This window comes from Nyctibius grandis, chromosome 2 (genome assembly GCF_013368605.1).
Source record: "Nyctibius grandis isolate bNycGra1 chromosome 2, bNycGra1.pri, whole genome shotgun sequence".
Lineage (NCBI taxonomy): Eukaryota > Metazoa > Chordata > Aves > Nyctibiiformes > Nyctibiidae > Nyctibius > Nyctibius grandis.
Window position 1 is genome coordinate 19,336,583 of NC_090659.1, and position 20,470 is coordinate 19,357,052.

Sequence of the window (20,470 nt, forward strand, 5' to 3'; positions counted from 1 at the left end):
AGCATTTCTTATGGAGCGATGTCCCTGATCCCCACTCCCTTGCCAACACTGCAGTTCCAGCTGCTCCATGTCCCCATCACACCCGTACCAGATGAGAGCTGTCATGTGCTGCAGTTCCTCTGAGGCTATATGAGTCCAGAATGTATAATGAGTTAATTCTACCCACTTGTCCTTTAGTAGGACACTGTATATCGCTTCCTCACTGCACTGCTGAATTTCAAAAAGCTTATAGCCCTCAGTTACCTTGGAGACTCATACCCCTTTCTGAAACTTGGCTGAAATGCCCATCAAAAGTTACTGCAGGGAGAGACAAATCAACAGACAGGCAGGTAAGCCCATCTCCGTAAGCAAAACCAAAAAAAATCGCACACAAGGACTGGCACAGTGCATGTGAAACACACGTTCAAACGCCAGCTTGTAGGAGACTCAAAGCCACCTGACGAGGCAGTGCCATCGGCTTTCCTGCGCACTGCACTGGTGCTGAAGCAACCACCCCTTGCTTGTTATGCTTCCAGAAGGAAGCATGGGGGTCACTGCAGACAAATGTTGAGCAGCCTGGAAGGAAATTGCCTTCTTGTTCCCTCTTGATAGGGAACTAACCTCAGGGAGCATCCAATTGAAAGCAGTATGTTTTGAACATGCTCCCTTCTGCTAAGAAAACATCCAAAGGAGGACATCTTGCCTGTGGCTTGGAAAAATTCCAGCAGCCTGATAAAACATGATGGCTGTGATATACAAAAAATCCCAGCGGAAAAGATAGCTCACAGTGATCTCCCTGCTGACTGACACGTGGCAGTGAGTGTTGCACATTTCCTCAGGCTCCTACGCTTTAGTATAATTCTTCTCCAAGATTTCTTACCACACAAAGCAGAGAGACAGCAAACAACTATTTTCCTGTGAGACGCCAATTTATCTGTAATACATCTAATTGAAACTCTGATTGTCCTCATTTCTTTTTCTCCAGGAAGGAAGAAAGGGAGTTATGGCTGTGCTAGAAACCAGTGTGCATGAAATGATTGAATTAGTGAGCATTTTCAAAGTTCACTTCAGCAAAAGACTCAGTGTTTGATCTTCCTTCCCCTGCCACCACTGGCAATATTCCCACTAGTTGCAACAGAAGCAAGAGGAGAGCTTCAGAGCTGACACCTCGAACAACACTGATCTAAGTGACCAGAATGAGAAAATAGAAATGAGCCTGAATGGAAAGTCAGACTTACCCATCTAGGTTAAAGTGAGCAAAAGACCAAGGTTAAGCTAAACACAGTAAAGCACAGAGAAGTAAATGAATGCACTGCACTATTCAATGTTGTTGAAAATCAGATAAGTTTTATTCAAGTTTCATACAGGATATTTGAAAATTTTGGCACTTTGCAGACTGTCCTTCTGTAGTGTGCTTGTGATTAGGCACACACATGCAGCTAGCCAAGCACACCAAGAAAGATAGATAAGATTTCTCTTCTCCCCATTTAGTACCTCCACACGCTGCAACTTTTTCAAGCCCCATCCTCAGCATAAAAGTCTGAAAGGCACAGAACAGCTTAAAAGCATCCTCTCGTCCATGTCAACCAGGCGAGCTTCTCCATCACCATTTTCTCTGTCAGACAGCTCATACCAGAAGAGAGAGCACAAGTGACAGGGACAATGAACAGGGCTGGGGTTTCCCTTATCTTTTTACATGGAGGCTCCACCAAGCCCTCTTGAAAGAAACAAGCCAAACCAGTAGCACAGTAGTGCAAGGAGAAACCAGGTTTGCATGCAATCCTTGAACCCTCCTGCGAAACCTAACACAAGCTATGCATGGTTTTGGATGAAATCTCCATCACAAAGCTCTTTTTTTCTTTCTTTCCTTTCTTTCCTTTTCCTTTTTTTGGAAGTTATGAAGGAAGAGAGCTGGCAGTGGCACCCAGTCTGCCCTCAGTTCCTTCTGCATGTCCTTTCCACCCATCCAAAAGACTTCTGAAGAGAAACCAGAGTGCAGATAAGTACAACTCCCATCTTGTGCTTTGTGATTGAAGTATGTCTTGGAACTTGTTCATTTAGAAATAGGAGATGGATGAAGAAATGAGGGAACAAAAGACAAGCTCTTCTCCACCCCCACAGGAAAAATGCCCTCTTCAGTCTCTGAGAATCACTTTTCCAATATAGCATTCTGAGGCTTGAAAGCACAACAGTTTTGCTTACATTACTCAATTCTTTTCTTGTTAAAATAAGGGGGAAATATTCTTGCTGGCTTTAATGGAGCCAGGCCTTTGGCTGGCTGGTATGAACCAGCACAGTTTCTATACAGGCAGACTGATTCCCCTGAAACTGCAGCTCCCAGGGACTGGGGTGTATTACACAGGCAGCAGGTGAGAGGCTCACTAATTAAAGGCCATATTGTTAAGGCAAAAGAAGGCAGATGGCATCTTCACTGCAGGGAACACAAACCTCTGAAGAGCTTCTGAACATCCTGCAAGTTTTAATGACCCATTCAATGCTTTAGTGATTTTGCCTTTCAGTCACAATTCAACAGCTTTAAACATGCAGGAAGCCTACGGTCTATAAGGGACAGAATTTCTTAGGTCTTTACTAAATAGTAATTTAAGTTGGCTTTCTTTCTTTTTCTGTATTGAGTATGATTTTTGCAAGAGAGATATCCAGAAGGAAGATAATGGACTTCACCAGAATCCATATAGGATTTGAAGCACTTATGTGACTTCTGTGTGCAAGTACTTTTTTTCAGGCAGTAACTCTATCCAAGTGTGTATTTTGATCAGCATCAATGTCATCATCTGTGGTAAGGTAGCCTCAGGATGTCCCAGCCAGGCTCAGGGTTTCATTCTCCTGAGCTTTGGTGACAGCCAGCTGGAGAGCTGTAGCAAATGAGGTAACAGAGAGGAAGGATGGCAAGAAGCATGGACGACTGCATAGGAAAGTGTAGGCACAACCTTGTGAAAAGACTTTCTAAACAATACAGTGATTTAAAACCAACACATAAACCCAGTAGCCACCCCATTCCCACAGTGGGGTTTTGTTATTTGTACATCAAATGCCCATACAAACTCCCTTAAGGAAGGGAGCATGAGAAGAAACACACACAAAGCTGTGGTATAACCTCCTTAACCAGTACAGGGCACGGCAGGCTCTGTTATCAGTCTCCAGAGATCAGATGCTTCTCAGAAAATTACACCAACTTCAATTCTCCTCCATCCAGATACAACACCCAGCTGTGGGGTCCAGACTCCTAAACTATGTGAAGCTGTTTACTGACAGGCTTACCATGGTATTGTCTCCATTTTCAAAGATAACATTCACTTCTTCCAAGCAGAGCAGAAAAACAAAACAAAACAAAACAATCTTCAAGGAGAAGGATGTGATCATCCTCCCAAAAAACCTGTCGTATGTCACCAGGGCAGACAGATAATTCTCTTAAGGGTAAAACAGGCAGCAATTTAAGAGTTACTAGGGCTTCTACTGAAAATATTCTGAAGTATACTTGAGAAACAAAGGAGGAAGCAGAAGCTAGGAGATGCCTTTTCACTTAGCAGTGAATAAAATCTCATCAGCTGGAAAAGCATCTTGAACAACTGAGGCAGTGCTAGCTCCATGCCAGTTCACGGTGAGATGCTGAGGTTAAGGAGCTGGTCCCATGGGATCCAGCCGGCGCTTCGTAGCTTAATGACTTCAGCAGATTCAGTATCTCCTGCCCTGTGTGGTGGCAGCTACTTACTTAGCTGGATGACCAAGATGTAAACAAAATTCTGGGAATTAGTATGTTTTTTCTGGTATTTAAGCTATTTGGTTTTTTTTCCTGAGCTATCTGGATTAGATAACAACCCTGTCTCAGTGTTGTTAATGCTGCTCTCTGCTGTGTTGGATGACTCTGCTCTGTGTCTTGTTGGGGTGCTATCTTTCATGTTTCCTGATCAAATTTACAAACACTATATTGTTTAATAAACTTTTAAAATGGCATTTCCTCCTGCTGGTGTGGAAATGGATCTGCCTGATCTGAGTGACAGACCCACGTATACTTGAATTATTTGGGGCCCTGTGGGCCCATTCCTTGCTAACTCAAAGGCTTTGCCTCTCAGCCTGATGTAACCTTCTGTTAGAAGTTGTGTTTTACCCCTGGAGGTGCCAGATTTGACACCAGCAAGTGCCAAGGGGTTCCTTTAGCTTGGGCCAGTAACTCCCTGCAAGGACAGAGTAATCCGAAGGACATCACAGTTGGCGTTGCAAACCTTGCAGTCACTCTGCGACTGCCAGACCTCTGACCTCCAGCAGATGCGTACCCTTTGCCACCCGGGAAGCACCGGCATGTCTCTGCACACCTTGGCAGACCGCATCCTGCAGGAAGGCAGCTCCTGCAGACACCATGACCACAGCTGGTCCTGGCAGGAGACTGGCTTTCATTGCATCAGAGACATGGCTGAGGAAAGACTCACTGGAAACACCCACTCTCTGTCACTACATCCAAGGTGTTTCCCAGTAGTTGTGCATGAGGCTTGGACTAGTGCACTGTCAAAGCACATAATCCACATCTGTGTAGAAGGCAGCAAAGGATCACTGTGATGGTGGTGAAGCTAGAGAAGAGTTGGATCCCCATTGAGCAGTGCGAGGCAGAAGCACATTCAGCATCCCAAATATGGTGTGGATTTACATCAGGGACAGAGGCAGTCCTCAGAAAGGAATGATGGTGGTGACAAGGGCCTGAGGAGGCCACAGCTCTTGGTAGCCAGGATGTCTATGCTCACCCGGTCACTGAGAGCCCACAAAACACCTGGACAGCAGAGGGGAGGCCTGGTCCATCCCTAACACCCAAGCAGCGGGAAGAGGGAGTCACAATAGAAGACAAGCTCCGTAATGGCTCCCTGCCTTTACCCTGACACAACAGGATTATTTTTTGACATCTGGCCCGGCTTGTGACTGGCCAATGGCTGTGATTGTTTTGAAGTTAATCTTTTTTAAAAAAAAGGTCTCTTAAATGCCAAGGAGTCACATTTGGTCAGAAGCTGGACTCTTCTTAAAATATCTGTCAAAGCTGACTTTTTATGCAGAGTAATTTTCATACTGTATTATCTGACTTCTGTGCTGACATGGTGTCCAGTGATGAGGCAACACATCCATGGTTTCTGCTGTACATGTCCTAGGATCAGTTAAGTTGGACTGTTTCAAAAGGACCATACATGATCTGGCCCAACAGCGTTTCAGTGAACATTATTGATCTGACCATGTAAACATGAGCCAGTTAAGTATCCTGCTGTGGGGAGGACTGTGGGCCATCTGAAGCACACTCACTACTCCAAGCAGCTCCAAGTGCCTGTTATTTTGCACATGACTTTGGCTCTCTGCTGCCCTGACTTTTCCTGACTCCTGCACGCTCAGAAGAGCCTTTGCAAAGTCTGTGGTGAGCAAAACACAAGTACGAGGGGTGCAGAGTGGTCAGATGGGCGAGCTGTGAGCTGCAACACCACGTGGTGGGAACTCTGCTTCTGCAACTGGAAACACTCAAACAATTGAGCGGTGGTCTCGGTCCTTCGCAGCTGGGACTGACATCCTGGGGAAGGGATGCCAGCATGGAGATCCGTGCTGTAGCACTATGTATGATGGGCCCCAGCGTGTTACAACCTCTGGCTGGTGGTCAAAGTCAAACTTCGGGCTGGCGAGTGTCCCCACACAGAGCGATGTGATGGGACAGCACAGTCAGGGCTGCAACCGTACGACACTGCCTGTTTTTCTGTTTTGAATTCAGCAGTGACACATAAGGAAGTGTGTGGGCAGAAAAGGCAGCCAGACTGGGGAAGAGCACAACAGCAGCTCCCTGACGGAGCAGGGACCGAACAAATGAACTCACCACCATCACTGCAGGAATCTGGCACCACTGATGTTCAGAGAGGGAGAAGAGCCTCCATGGACTTTTCTAGTAGCTACAAGTCCTGCTTTGCAATTCTCCTGCAGGGGACTTTTGTGACCACATGAGCCGCTCTGTCTTGAGGTCCACTCTGGCATTGTGGGCCAGGTGACATGGGGTGCAAGGTGCAGAGCAGCGATGGGAGCACGTGCCATTGAGGGATGGAAACTCCTAAGAAGAGGCTCATCCCTCGCTTGCTTTGGGATAGCAGGTGCTGCCCAGCCCCTGGCACATGGTAGCTCACAGCAAGAGAGACATGGCAGCATTGTGTCGTGGGTTATGGGCATGGCGTGAGCAGAGCGTGAGATGGGGCAGCAGGTGGATCAGCTGAGGGTCGACAGTCTCATGCCATGCATGCATCCATGTGGTTTCCTTCTGGGTGACCTACTAACGTTAATGCAGGAGCTTTGAAGTGGTTAGTGAGGACTCTCCATTGCCAAATAACCGTTTCGATTTTTTTTTACTCTTGACAGCTAATAAAGACAATTACCAGTTTAAACTTGACTGGCCAATGTTCTGCCAAGGAAAAGAGCCCTGAAGGGAATCTGGTCCAACCACCTTTTGGTGGGTTATTCAGTATGGCTTATTTCTGCTGAATAAAATCCTTTGAGGCTAACTAACATTTCAGTCACAACCCCATACAAATAAGAAAAGTGATTTGCAAGTTGTGTCCCTGAGCCCTGGCTCCAGCTACCCAGGTTTCACCGTGCCTAAGGGGCTGGGTTAGCACTCAAGCAAGGGGGCTAACAAGACACCAGGCTAGATAAAATAAGCAATGTGAAATTTAACAGCAGCATTATGAATGGGGACTTTCATGGCTAAGCCAACCCAGCCCTCTGTATTTATTGGGGTTGGGGAGGAGATGCTTTAAGAAAAGACTTCTGATAGCAGCAACCAGGGTGAGCTTGTGTGTTTGCAAACTGCTTCCAAGCCTTGTTAATTCCTGCTCAAAAATGAAGCTTTATAAGCTTAACCCTCCTTTCTCATCAGCTGCTTTCAGAAAAGCCCTGCTGGCCTGACATAATGCAGAGCTTTGCTTATGCAAGGCTTGAAGAACAGCCATTAAAAAACAGCAGTAGTTTCAGAGAAGCACCAGTTTTCAGGCATTCACCTTAAATACAGTGTTCTTCTCTGGATGTGTGCTACTCAGAGCAAAAGAGGATGCAGAAACTGGCAATTGGAAAAAAATGCAGAAAATAATTGAAACAGAAAACAATGAAGAGCTTATTGTTACTCGTACAGGAATCATTGCATGAACTCATTCTGTCCCAGAATATTTTTAAATACGTATTCAGTGGGTAGATTTTTTGATTCTTTCAGGAACTGTTTGAGACTTGCCACCAGTGTTAATTAGCCAGTGGTTAACGGTGTGCAGTTTGTCATTCAAAACTTAGTCTGTGGGCTCCTTTTCTAGAGTATCACAGTGCCACTGAAAAGTAGATTATAGTCTATTTATAAAATCCTTAAATAGGCCAGTTTTCATGTTTTCTACCTTACCTTTGTAAAACAAGCTAAATGGTTTTAGTTTCTGTAAAATAACGGAAATTTGCTCCTCAATATGGATTAAATGACTGCTTGCTACATTTTATTGCTTCTATAACATCTCATGTATCAGAAACAAAGACAGATGTGAGCCCCATTCTACTCTCAATATTAGAAAAAGCTGTCTTTTTCTGTTTGGGGTTTTTTGTTGTTTTTTTTTTTTTTCATAGAAAGCATCACAGGAATAATAGCACATCCTCCCCAAGGAACCCCCAGGGAAGTAACAGATGAGAGTCCTACGGACTCCTTTGTGGCTCCGTCTTAACAGTTTTAAGTCTAAACGGTATTTATTCAACAAGTCCACACCTCCTACCTCCAAGTAACAAAGCAGGGCAGCTGGCAGTCTCCAGGCAGGCTTCAAATTCATCTTGAAGAGCAAAGAGGTGAAGAAAGAAAGGCAAATAACCTGCAGCACTATGTAGTGAAAAACCAAAGTCCTGAGTGAGCAGAATGAGCTGGAAAGGAAAATCCTAACTGTGAGTGCTAAGCAGCAGTGAAATCTCTTATGGAGATGTGCCCTCTCCCGGCCTCACCAGGAAAGCGTGGAGGGACCACAGGTGCTGAGGACACAGGTGCCACAGGGTGGTTTGGGAGCCTGTGTTACTCTGCTGTAATATTAGCAAAAAAAGTAATGAAATGCACATCAGCCTGTCAATTACTTTTTAACAAGTCGTTTGGGTCAAGATTTAAATAAATAGAGGGGCTGCCTAAAGTTCATCTCCCAGGCGGCCATTTAAGCACTTTTTTTTCCACAAGTGATGGAGCACCTGAGCCTAAAGCGGGCTTCGGCTCCTTCGGTTGCATTTGGAGGGTTGCCAGCAGCTTGGAAGTCACACCTTCTATTTGGATGCTTGAAGATGGTTATCTGAAACCAGCTTTCATCCCTGTTTTCTGTTGTTGTTGTTATTGCTGCTCTTGTTTGTATGCGGTTTTAAATTGGGGCCCTGGAGGGAAAGCTTTACCAGCCTGGAGCCCAGGGAAGGCTGCCCACACACAAGCCCTGCCAGGCAGAGGGAGCCCCGCCTGCAAGCTCCACACCTCTTGGGGTCTCTCTGAACCATGCCACCCATGCAGCTACAGCCCAGGGCCCCCACATGAACCCACAGCCAGCTCTAAACAGGGCCTGTCTTACAGATTTCCAGCCATGGAGCATCCTTTATTTGAGCACATTGGTGCACAGGAGTTGGCTTACTGATTCTGTTAAAAATCATACACTTCCAAGATGATTTTTGCCTAGCTTGCAGCCCAAACCACCACCCCCTCCTGTGCTGCTAGACTGAGGGTCCCTGCATTAACAGATCTCTCTTCCTCAGGGATGAACTGACAGACAACACCTAAACTTCTGTTCCCCAAGTAAGCTAAACAGTTGGAATGGTTAAAAACTTCAATGAAATAAAGCATAGTTTGCTATCCTTAAGACATTCTCCTGCCCTATTCAGTATCACCACCCCTCTCAAACCACAGACATCAAGCAGGAACGTGCTCTTCCAGGAACAGCTCTCCCCACGCCCAGTGCAGGAACAGCCCCCCTGTCCTAGCCTCTGCTAGCATTAGTGCCCACTATTTAATTCTGAAACACCACAAGAAACACATCTGTGCCTGATCCTCTCATAGCAAATTCTTCTCAGAGAAGAAAACTCCATAGAAAATTATTTTGAAGTGTTTAAAGTGAAGTGGCTCTACTAACAGAGCAGATTCATGCGATGTTATACAGTAACAATGTCATTTTAACAGTCTGGCATAGCCAAAAATAAGTCAGAAAAGCCAAATGCATTTCAGGTTTTCAATTTCTTGTTGTTTGAACCTTCTCTTTGCTGTGCCAAGAGATTTGGGAAGAGTTTTCTCCCAGTTTACAAAAGCTTTAAAACAAATCTTCTCTGTCATCCTAGTATAAGCACTAGTCCTTAGGGGTTAGGGGGGAAATGTAGCTTTCACACCAGCAGAGAGTGAAAACAAGTGGATCTTTTCTGATTTATGTCCCCAGTGCTTTTGTCCTAGCAGTAAACATGAAGCCTTGTACTATAAAATTACATAGACTTGGTCTCCCGGGTGACTTGGCTGAGCTTGGAGTTCTTGTTAATTTAAAAGAAAACACAATTGTGTTTCTGTGCTCATTTCAAGCTGACAATGATACTCCACTCCTCTGGCCACACAGTAGGAAGCTGTGGGACACACATGGAAAGAATTGCTGGGATGGCATCACGCTACTTGGCATTGCAGAAATGAGCCTCACTTCCATCACAGCCCCACAGCACAGTCAATACAGAGTCGCCATTGCTGTTCACAGGCCACAGCCCTTGTATTCTCATGGCAATAAAAGGCATAAGGGTTTGAAAAACATGGTCTTGAGCTTCTTTAGCGTGGTTGTAGCTGTATCAGCCCATTGCCAGTAGTCAGCTGACTATAGTCTAAGTTGGTTTAGCTATAACAGCAGAACTGTCTAGCAGATTAATGTTTGCTTTCATCTTTAGATTAGTTTTGTGTAACTCCAATTATTACCCCAAAACTTTATACCATGTATGTTCATGGATTGCGCTAGCCTGTTAACGTTATATTACTGAATTTGTAGACCAATCAGAAAGATGTGTTACCAGTCAGCTGCTTGGAAATGTGCATGAACAGCATCAAGCTGTCCCAAGAAACCCCCCACTACCAACATCAGTAGGTTACCTGGTGAAGGACCTGGACATTGAAATACCTGCACCTTCCCACCTGAGGAAAAAAAAGACCCTCCACCAGAGGCCACAGGCACATAGAAGAACATCACAACAGAAGAGGGAGAGATGGTAGAAAGTCTAACAGTCTTAATTGTATTATTAATGGAAATTAGCAATAATTGGAAAATTTGGACAGTAAGTGCTGATATCATTGTAACTAGATTAATAGCTGCTTGCTACTATTTTGACTAGATTGCTAAAGCAATTAATTACACTAATCATAGATTGCAATTCTTTGTTCCATGTAAGAGGAGCCAAGCCTTCATTCCAAGTGTAACATTATCAGTTCTTGTAGATCATATTGATATTGAGTAAAAAAAAAAAATCTACTAGTACTTAGATCCTTTTTCCATTTTCTTCCTGTCTTTTTTCCCCTGAGAATTTTCATTGACTGTTTTTTCATTGACTTTCTCTTTTCAATTATGTAATATTTTCTGCAATCCTTTCCTGCCCTGAACACTTGTGAGAAGGGTTTTCAAAGGATCTGCTGCCCTGTTCATACAGAGGATGTGACAAGCATCTGCACTACAATGGCTGCTCTGGTGTTTCCCTCTCCCCCTATAAACACATTTTGTGAGAACTAAGGTTATTTTATTCCAGAAACAATCTGCTGTGTCAGTTTGCCTGTGTATACAAGGCCTAAAGGAATCTGATGTTCATATCTCTGTAACTAAACCAGTTCAGGTGCTTTGCTCCTTTTGGAATCACACATCTATTTTCTTCATGCTTACTCCCACGATATCATGCTTTCCTGTCAGGATATTATGTGCCAGTTTTCTCTTCTTCACCTTCTGTTCTTTCTGTTCTGGCACATTTTCTCCAGTTCAAACTCTTCTTCAGCTTTTCTCTATCCTGCCAGCTGAAAAGGAAAGAAAAGAGGCATTGATGGAGGCACTTTTCCAGATAGTGGCTTCTCAAAGTTTAAGTGGATAAACTACTGGGCACTAGCAGATACCAGGGAGGGAGGGGTTCCTGCCAAATGGTTCATTTCACTTTACACATCTACCTTGGGTCTCTAAATGAGGAAGCCACCTTTAGTCAGGGAAGAAGCCTCCTCTTTCCCTGTCTGTGGAGGACATAGGGACCATAATCTCCTCACCTAGCACACTCAGACACGGGATGTTATCCTTTCTCATGAGCATTCAGAGTACAGCCATAAGAGTGTCTCCACCTTCATATCAGTCCCCCCAGTCCCCAATTCCCTTCTCCCTTCAAGTGAGATCTGTCCCACCTTGAGTAGCAGTTTTCTTTTGCACTTGCACTTATTTCCTTTCCTTGTGCCTTTTCAGCCATCTTGCTTGCTTGGTCTCTTTCCAGGAAGCCCCAACTGGATCCATGGTGCTTTAAGGTTAACAACAGAAATTACCATTTTCAGCCCACTGCTAGTGCTATCTGCTGGACCTCTGCTCGACTGCATCTTGCCATATAGTGCGCACTTAACTGTTCCCTATGCTTTTTCCAAGAGCTTTTTAGAGCAGAAATCACATCCAGACAAGAACATTAATTTTTGCTCCTTTCTTACTCGTTATCTTTAGTGCTTTTATTACCAAAACAAAAGTCCAGCAACAGCCAGGAGAGTTTTGAGACACTCAACTTTTAGACCTCTCTTGAAACCAAGAGCTATAATTATCATATAGATTAGCCAGGAACTACCACACTCAGCAAAGAATATTGCCTGTTTGGGACACATTCCCAGGAAGTTATGTCCAGCCTCTGCTGCAGTGCTAAGTTTGGAAAACTAACGAAAGCAATCTCTACCTAACTTATGAATCTTAGTCTAACTTGAAATTTTGGTTCAATTAAAAAAAAAAAAAAAATCAATCAGCAGCTCCATCCCTGACCTTATGGAGTCACCTTAGCAGCTTTGAAATCCTAACTTCAGCAGCAGATGACAGTGTCATCTGTAACAAAGAAAGACACCTGGAAAGGCCACCAGGTGCCAAACTCAGCGTGGAGCTTGCTAACTGTCCCTGTTGGACGCTCCACTTTCTTATGCAAAAAGGAGACACTGTTCTCACATTGGTTTCCTAGGCCTGTATGGACAAGTATGTCTGTGCTGCTAAATCCTTTAGAGCCCATTCACCAATACTTCTACATGGTTAACACAACTGTCATTCAACAGCTTTCCCCCAACTTGAGAAGACTAAGGATCACAGTAAGCTAGATTTTGCCCACACGGACCATGAAGCATAGCACGTATTTATCCTCCCAGCACATGCCATTCACAGGGCTACTGTCAAAGCTGGCGCGCGGCTATTTTACAAGGTTGTTAGCACCAGTGGAAGCTTTGGCCAATATCCTTTAAAGTCATACAAGCATTGCTGGCAAAGACCAGTTTGGGAAAGAAAACTGTTAGGGACAGTTTTCAAGTACAGGTATATATGCTAGTATAGACAACATTTGAAGAAAGGAGACAAATCATTGCTTTTTCAACCAGAAAGAAATACCTTTTTTTTTTATTCCTGTAACAGTAGCCAGGATGTCAGCAGGCACTGGGTGGAAAGGTTCCTGGCAGCATTACCTGGGGCTAAAGACACAGGGGGCAGGGGAGGACAGCGAGGAGGAGGTCTTTAAGTAGTTAAAGAATATAACCAGTATTTCAGGCACATTGACACTGTAGCAAATAGTATTGTACAGTCATAAGAGGAATGCTAGGACTAAAATATAGCTCACCCATCTATTCGCTGTCCCCACTTCAAAAACAGCTTATAAAAGTTCCAGTCTCATATAAATTAATTCCCAGTTTTCATCTTTCCTAAGCATATACAGATCTTTTAGCATACCTGTAACAACTTTTGTTGGTTTGCCACTTTTCTTCAATTGACAGTTCCATGGTATGTTCATTAATAAGCTACAGAGAACACGTGCAACATTACCCATCCTTAAATGCATTATTTGTGTGGGATGTATTGCCTTGCCCCTCCTCATTCCTTTCCTGCTCGTGGATTCCGTACATCTGAAGTTTTGCTTGTTATTCTTATCAGTGGTTTGGGGTGGGTTTCAAGTTACAGAAAAGTCTTTTAAAGTTGAATCAGGGGATACTGAAACCTCAATTTTAATCCTCTGAAGACAGGTATTTTATATTATACCACTCTCACCCTCTCTAAAGTGAATTAGAGTGAGCTACAAACTACTGCTGTGCTTGAACTAAATCCCTGCTGCTATTAACTGCATACAAAGTTAAAGAACTCACCAAAAGAAGTGATACTTTTCCACCTCCTAGTGCATAATGGACAAAGTGCCTAGGACAAGCACAAGGAAGTGTACCATAGAGCATGCAGATTCCTCCGAAGGAGAATTAAACTTCCTATTTCTCCTGCATTCAATGGTAGAAACTGGTAAACTGGGTATAGAAGGAACTCTCACCCAGTAATAGGTACTGCTTATTAAGCAAGGAGCAATACCTTTTACATATGATTGTATACTGTATATCCTGCTGGCACACTAAAACTTTGCTACTATATTTGGTTAGGGAACAACTACGGCTTTCCCTAATGTTTGAAAATTGTTCAAGTGCACCATAATTCACATTTATACATTTAAACAGAAAAATTCTCTATTATGTTACCTTTAGCCCAGTTAACTACTCCAGATACTGGCTCCTAATTGAACTTCACAGTAAAAACAAATTAATTCAGCTTCTTGCAACAATATACATAACCAAATACACACATTTCCCCATGCAGATATAAATATCTCTACATCCATATGAAATTTATTCTAAATTTAGACTGTTCATTACATACCTTAGCAAAGCAGCAGCTGGCAACCCTTGAGAGTGTGGAAATGCTATTTTAAGAGCATCTGTTGTGTTAATGTACTCGAGCTCCCACCTACAATATGTTAAGAGACATCGGTTCTAAACATACACCGATGTCAAATGCAGGTATTCAATAAAGAAGAAAACACAGAAGACCAAAACACTAAACCAAGGAGAAAAATGGTTACTTAACACACACTTTGGAAATGTTACCTGCATATGTTCCATCACAGGAACACATACTCTAATCCAGATTCTTTGTAATCACTTCTGCCTGTGAGTTCAGGGACATACTGGTGGGATTATGGTTTTTGGGTTCCTTCTTCAGCAGGTGTTTTTCCCATAGTAGCTAGAAAAGAGGGATTGTTATGGAATTCACATGCTTACCTTAAGATAAGAAACCATTTCTTATTTTGAATACTTGCTTACATATATACACTTTACTTTCATTACACATAGTAGCAATATATAGGATAGAGGAGACAGGTGCTGGGAATCTACTGAAATGAGTCTCAAAAGGAACTCAGCTGGTGAATGTATTTAGGGGAACTCACTCTGAACCACACACAGTTAAGCTGCCCTCCACCTTTAATAGAGGAACATGCTTAAAGCTACAGGTGCTGCTTGAGGCCAGCAAACCTGGTTCTTTCCACCAAGGGTAGATCTAAAATGGTTATTTCATAATATAATTGAACAAATACAATAACCCACTTAGAAACTACCTCCAGGTTGATAAACATTAGGTTATTCAATCTCCCACCTCTAACATGCCAATAATGTGGCTAGGGAAGCATCAGAAAAACATGCAGGTTTATCTTTGCACCTTTGTGTTTTGTTGCTACTTTGTTGGAATATAGGTATAAAAGATTATGCTCTCTTGTCTCAATCTTTGTTTAAAAAAAATTGAACACATGCTCATCTCCACAAAAAAAAAGCTACAGAGATCCTTATGGGCTTGTGTCCCTGCTCCCATAGATGTCCTTAATAGAAAAAGAAATCCGCATGTTAAAAAAATAAATATATATATCTGCAAAAAGCATTATGTCTGAAAAGTTAGGTCTACCAAGCCATCAACTGTTAACATACCAAACAAAAACATATTCTGTATATAGTGAGAAACATCAACCAACCTTCAATTAAAGGGCCGAGTTCATGGTTCTCTTCAGCAATCCAGGATGAAGTTTATTATGTCGCTTACCAGCATTCAAAAACTTGTTAGAGAAGAAACTGCCTCAGAAATTACACTGGAGTAATTCGATTGGAAAGACTTGTGCTTATAACAATTCCTTTGGCAAGTAACAAAATGTTTTAGTTACTTGAACATGAAACAATATGAGACCCATCACTACAGGCTATACTTGAGTACTACTTCAAAACAAAGCAGTAAAGAGAGAAAAGGTGGGGGGAGAAGCTTTTATAAGAGAAACAGTGCCTACCAACAGGGGAGAACAGTGGGAAATTCATTCTAGGTTTTTGGAGAAAACTTAAAATTGCAGTAGTAAAATTAAGTAGTGTTGAGTAACAAAAAAAAACCTTTTCAAAATTATTCTTCCTTTAGACTACAACGGCTTGCTTTTATTTTATTGAAAAAAAATTACTTGGAACACTCACACTATATAAGAAACCCTGGCAATTAGTTAAATACACAGAAGATCAAAGGCAAATAACAAATATTTGCATTAAAATAAGAAAATACTGACAAGTGTTCTTAATTAGCATTTTGAATTCATTGCTCAAATATACAGAGCTTTGCTTAAAGGTATGCTGCTACCAGCCTTGTTTATTTTCCTCCCATTGAAGCTGTAAAACATATGACCTTCAATACTGTGTGGAAAGCCATTTTATCTAATGCTTTTAAAGCCTTCTTTTACACCACAGTTTAGCCTTGAGCTTGCAAAAACAAACAAAAAAAACACACACCACAACAAACCACCCCATACAGTTATTCTGCCGTTGCCATCTCTGAGCACAGGTCAAGTAAGGCTGTGTAGACAAGAAAAATGACATATGTTGTTCCTTCAGACATCACAAGGATTTTTTTTTTAATTGGTTTAGGAAGGAGAAGCACACCCAGTTCAGTAGATATGAATAGCAGGGAAGTCAGGAGATAAATGCTTTGCTCTCAGAAATAAAAATTTAAATAAATATTTACATATAAAGCAGAAGTATACAGAAACTTGATGTAAAAATTCTATTTCTTTCTTGGGTATCCTTTTGAAAGAAAGGAGAGGAACTCCTTGTCTATGGTGAAGACTCGTAGTCAGCATTGTTCTACCACAGCATAAGCCACCAATGTCTTTCAGTTCTTTGCACAGCTTCTGCAATGTTCCCACAGATTCCAGAGGACTACAAGGACAAGTTCCATATACATCATTCTCCTGCAGTTAAACTTCCTGCATGTAATTTCTTTCAGACTTTACTGTGAAGAGAAGCCACACTCGATTCAAGTGCAGTCAGTCTTGTCTCCAGAGCCTTTAATACAGTGTCTGCCTGTAATAAGAAAAAGACACTCAGTTATAAACAGAACTTGACAATACAAAGAGCAAGTGTAGACATCTGTAAGTGCTCAGATTTGATCACCAATCCTATTTGCTTCTATTCCTCCTGCTACTTTCATAGTTAGAAAGTTCACTCAGCTCTAACATTAACTCCCCATACTTCCTCAAATCTATAATTGTCTTCAACCTTGGTAAGCATCAGATCCACACATTCAGCTTTTGCTAGACGACCATCAGCTTTCAGAATCAACTTTGTTACACTGTTTGCTCCCAACTAGTTGCTACCTGCAATCAGAAGTCTTCAGTAGAGCAAATTGTCAACTTTATTATGTACTATTTCAATACAAAGTTACAGTAAAAGCATTAGGTCAGTTTACATGAAAGACAGAAAAGACATGACTAAAAGTTAAGTGAAAATCTGGAGAAGTGAATCAGAACTAATTAGAAACGAAATTTCTAATCACTGACAGATATAGATAGGAATCTAAAGCTGTGCTTGATAAACAGAAAATGCTAATTACCGTTAAAATTGAAGGAAAAGTTACTGAAATCTTGCATAACGCAAGATATTAATAGCATGAAGTATTACAGCATATGTTAAAACCCACAGAACTGATCTGGATGAAATAAGGATATTAAGATTTCATAGAGGTGATTTAAACAAAGAATGATTAAGGTTAAATCTTACCCTTTGTAACACCTCTTCCAAGACAGCTCGACTTTCAAGAGTTAATGGTTCCTCATCAGTAAGAGCTCGCTTTTCTGAGGATCCTAGAATGTAACTGATACGCTACAGTTTAGATCGTGCACTTTTCATTCTGAAGGCAAAAAAACCAAATGTAGGACTCATCCATTGTTCTCAATGATTATGATTAATACACTAGCAAAGTGGAAGCATGATTCTGCCCCTCTACTCCAGTCTCATGAGACCCCACCTGGAGTACTGCGTCCAGCTCTGGGGCTCCCAGAGTAAGAAGGACATGGAGCTGTTGGAGCGAGTCCAGAGGAGGGCCATGAAGATGATCAGAGGGCTGGAGCACCTCTCCTGTGAAGACAGGCTGAGACAGCTGGGGCTGTTGGGCCTGGAGAAGAGAAGGCTCCAGGGAGACCTTCTAGCAGCCTTCCAGTACCTGAAGGGGGCCTACAGGAAAGCTGGAGAGAGACTTTTTACAAGGGCATGTAGTGATACGACGAGGGGGAAGAGTTTTAAACTGAAAGAGGGTAGATTTAGATGAGATATTAGGAAGAAATTCTTTGCTCTGAGGGTGGTGAGACACTGGCACAGGTTGCCCAGAGAAGCTGTGGATGGCCCCTCCCTGGCAGTGTTCAAGGCCAGGTTGGATGGGGCTTTGAGCAACGTGGTCTAGTGGAAAGGTGTCCCTGCCTGTGGCAGGGGGGTTGGAACTAGATGATCTTTAAGGCCCTTCCAACCAACACCATTCTATGATTCCAGCACCAGCAAGAAAAACAGGCATATTTGGTAATCTTGCAAGCAAACTGTATGGTGGAATGAAAACAGTTTTAAGCGCAGAACTACCAAGACACCACTGCTTTCTGGAAGTTAGAACTCCAAGAGACAGTCAGGAATTCTGGTGCTACAGGATATGGTGAAAAATTATGCAGACATTGAGAACAGTGTAGCACTAGCTGGGAGAACCAGCCATCACCATTACTGCCCAAGAAAATGCCATTTTGTGACCATGTTAGCATTTCAGAAAATTTTACTGCCATGGAAAAAGCAAAGTATCATAGCTGTGGAAAGAGAAAAACAACTATCCAGAGTACGAAGGTGAATACCCACATAGATACAGCAGAATAAACCGGAACTTAACAAAAAGCAGAAACATTAAAACTAGCCCAGACAGAAATACAGGTAACCTATCACTAGATTAATGCTTGGATAAAAGCACTCTGGTCTGGAGACTTCATTCAGGATACAGTTACTGAAGAATATTTTCAGACCACTTTTAAGTGCTATAAACCAATTAAAACGAATACAATAGCACACCTTCATTTTCTAGACGGTTCTTGACTGTAAGACAGTTAAGTGAGAGCCTCAAGCACATACTCAGCTTTAAGACTTGCCTACATTAGCAAGGAAAAAGCAGACTTGACCAGTACAGGTCAGACCTCACCCTCAGTTCTGCTTAGGCCCCTCTGCCCACCTTCTCTGCTGATAATGTTTACCTCTAATAGCTTACAGCCAGGCCTATTTGGTACTAACTATGACCACAGGCTCATTTTATGTTGTTTAAAGCAGAGCACCTATGTAGTCCCTTCTGACCAAACGAGAAGGAACCATCCTGTGTTGTGTACCTAGCATTGTTTTCTTGGGTGGTATGCAATTTCTTATACAAAAGGCAGCCCTGGTATTTTATTTTTTCTAGGATTTGTCTAACATTACACAGATGATGTTTCCCACACTTCAGCACTATGATGCTAACAGAAAACACAGAAAACCACTCTGGAGCAAAGCAGCAGAAACAGCTACCTCTAGATAGGCCACAAATATTAACAGGAGCATCCCTCAATATGATGCCTGGTGCATGAGGTTTAGCCAGCAGGCTTACCAATAAAAATTCTGCCTTTACCTTTCAATTGAGTCAACATTGAAACAGAACAAATCCCTCTTGTAGTCAAGATGCTTTGGGGTGCACCTATAGATGTTGCCAAGTGTCATTGAGCAGCCAGAGCAGAATAATGTTTCAATCATGCTAGAAGTAAAATACATAACATTTATTCATGAGAAAAGAAACACCTCTCCCCATTCCTATTCTAAAAAAAAAATAAATAAAAATCACCCATTATGATTTTTTTTAGAGCATTCACACCTGTTTTACATAGTGTAATTAGGAACACTCATGTTTCAGCCTTTGTTCCCAGTGGCCAGGACTAATACATAAGTACTTCATGCAGATCACCCAGAAGTGTTCCATGCCCCGGCTCCCCAGGGGAAACCCAGGCACTCCTGCCCACCTGCCAGTGGCACCTGACAGGCCGTTTATCAGGCTTTTCCTCAGCACCTTCCCCATGGGGGCTCCCTCAGGAGAGGAAGGGAAAGCCCAGGTGGGTACCCCCCCAACCCCCATGATATCAATTTCCTAGTGCTTATTGCCAAGTTAAAGGTTAACCATGACATTTGCAGGTGAACTAATTTGGAAAACAATAAACAATTGCCAAGTTAAGGCAAAGAAAATGTAAACCTATTTCTGGAACATCAAATCCAGAACAAAGACAAAAGATTTCTTATGCAGGTGGTCAACTTGGCAAAGCAAGCAGGGATTTAAGTATCCTTAGCTGAAGGTTAGCTGAACCTTCATTATAATACCAAAAATCACACCCACAGGTCAAGAAGACCCTTGCCCAGGTGAAGACCCTTCCCCTAAGCATACATAGATCGTATAAGAATGACTAAGCATTTATGTTAGTTGTAATCAGCTACATTAACTAATGAAGAGTATGTTATGCAGGTAGAGGGATGATTTCATGCAATTCTTTGTGTATAAAAAAGCTACTGGGATTTGCAGTAGGTGTGCTTGGTTTGTGGATGATTCCACCGAGCACCCTGGGCAGAATAAACACAGAATCCCTCCTGGGCGTGTGACATCGGTTCATTTTCGGACAACCCCGGGACAGCACCGGGTCTCCGTGGCCGGGCCTCACCATCCGCACTCGCCGGGCCGCTTGGAGAGCTGCCGCTCCTGCTCCACCGACACGCTGGCGGCCGCACCTGCGCAGAGGGGGGGAGGCAGGGATGGAGGTGACCCCCGCGGGGCAGGGCAGGGCACGGCGGGAGGGGTCAGGACTCACTGCGCAGCAGGATGCAGCCCGCCTCCTCGTCGTTGGTCACCCAGCTCAGCGTGTCGCCCACCGGCCGCTTACACCCGGCGCACAGAAACACCATGGGCAGCAGGTCTGCGTTCTCCCCGCCCGCCCGCTGCTGCTGCTCTGCTGCCGCCTGGGCGACGGACGGCGCCACTCGCCCGCCGCCCGCCTCCAGCAGCGACAGGGAGGAGTCCAGCTCCGCCACAGGGCCTAGCAGCGGGTACGGCGGGCCCGCCAT

At 43.2% G+C, this 20,470-nt stretch overlaps 1 protein-coding gene across 1 annotated transcript; it reads right to left on the bottom strand.

The window, feature by feature from the left end:
* Positions 1 to 16,160: 16,160 nt before the first annotated feature.
* MIS18A (MIS18 kinetochore protein A) lies at positions 16,161 to 20,470 on the bottom strand. The gene is made up of 5 exons (XM_068395501.1): positions 20,218 to 20,470; positions 20,071 to 20,137; positions 18,999 to 19,121; positions 17,096 to 17,189; positions 16,161 to 16,399 (listed from the first exon to the last, which is right to left on the bottom strand). Exons 1-5 carry the CDS (start codon positions 20,468 to 20,470, stop codon positions 16,319 to 16,321), a joined length of 618 nt encoding a protein of 205 aa, XP_068251602.1. The 3' UTR covers positions 16,161 to 16,318.

Bases quoted from the DNA above. Each gene is read 5' to 3' on its own strand.
- MIS18A (XM_068395501.1), bottom strand. From the start codon at position 20,470: ATGGCGGGCCCGCCGTACCCGCTGCTAGGCCCTGTGGCGGAGCTGGAC. The intron at 20,138-20,217 runs GTGAGTCCTGAC...CCCTCTGCGCAG, and splicing joins GGGCTGCATCCTGCTGCGCA to GTGCGGCCGCCAGCGTGTCG. The intron at 19,122-20,070 runs GTGAGGCCCGGC...TTTTACTTCTAG, and splicing joins CGGCCCGGCGAGTGCGGATG to CATGATTGAAACATTATTCT.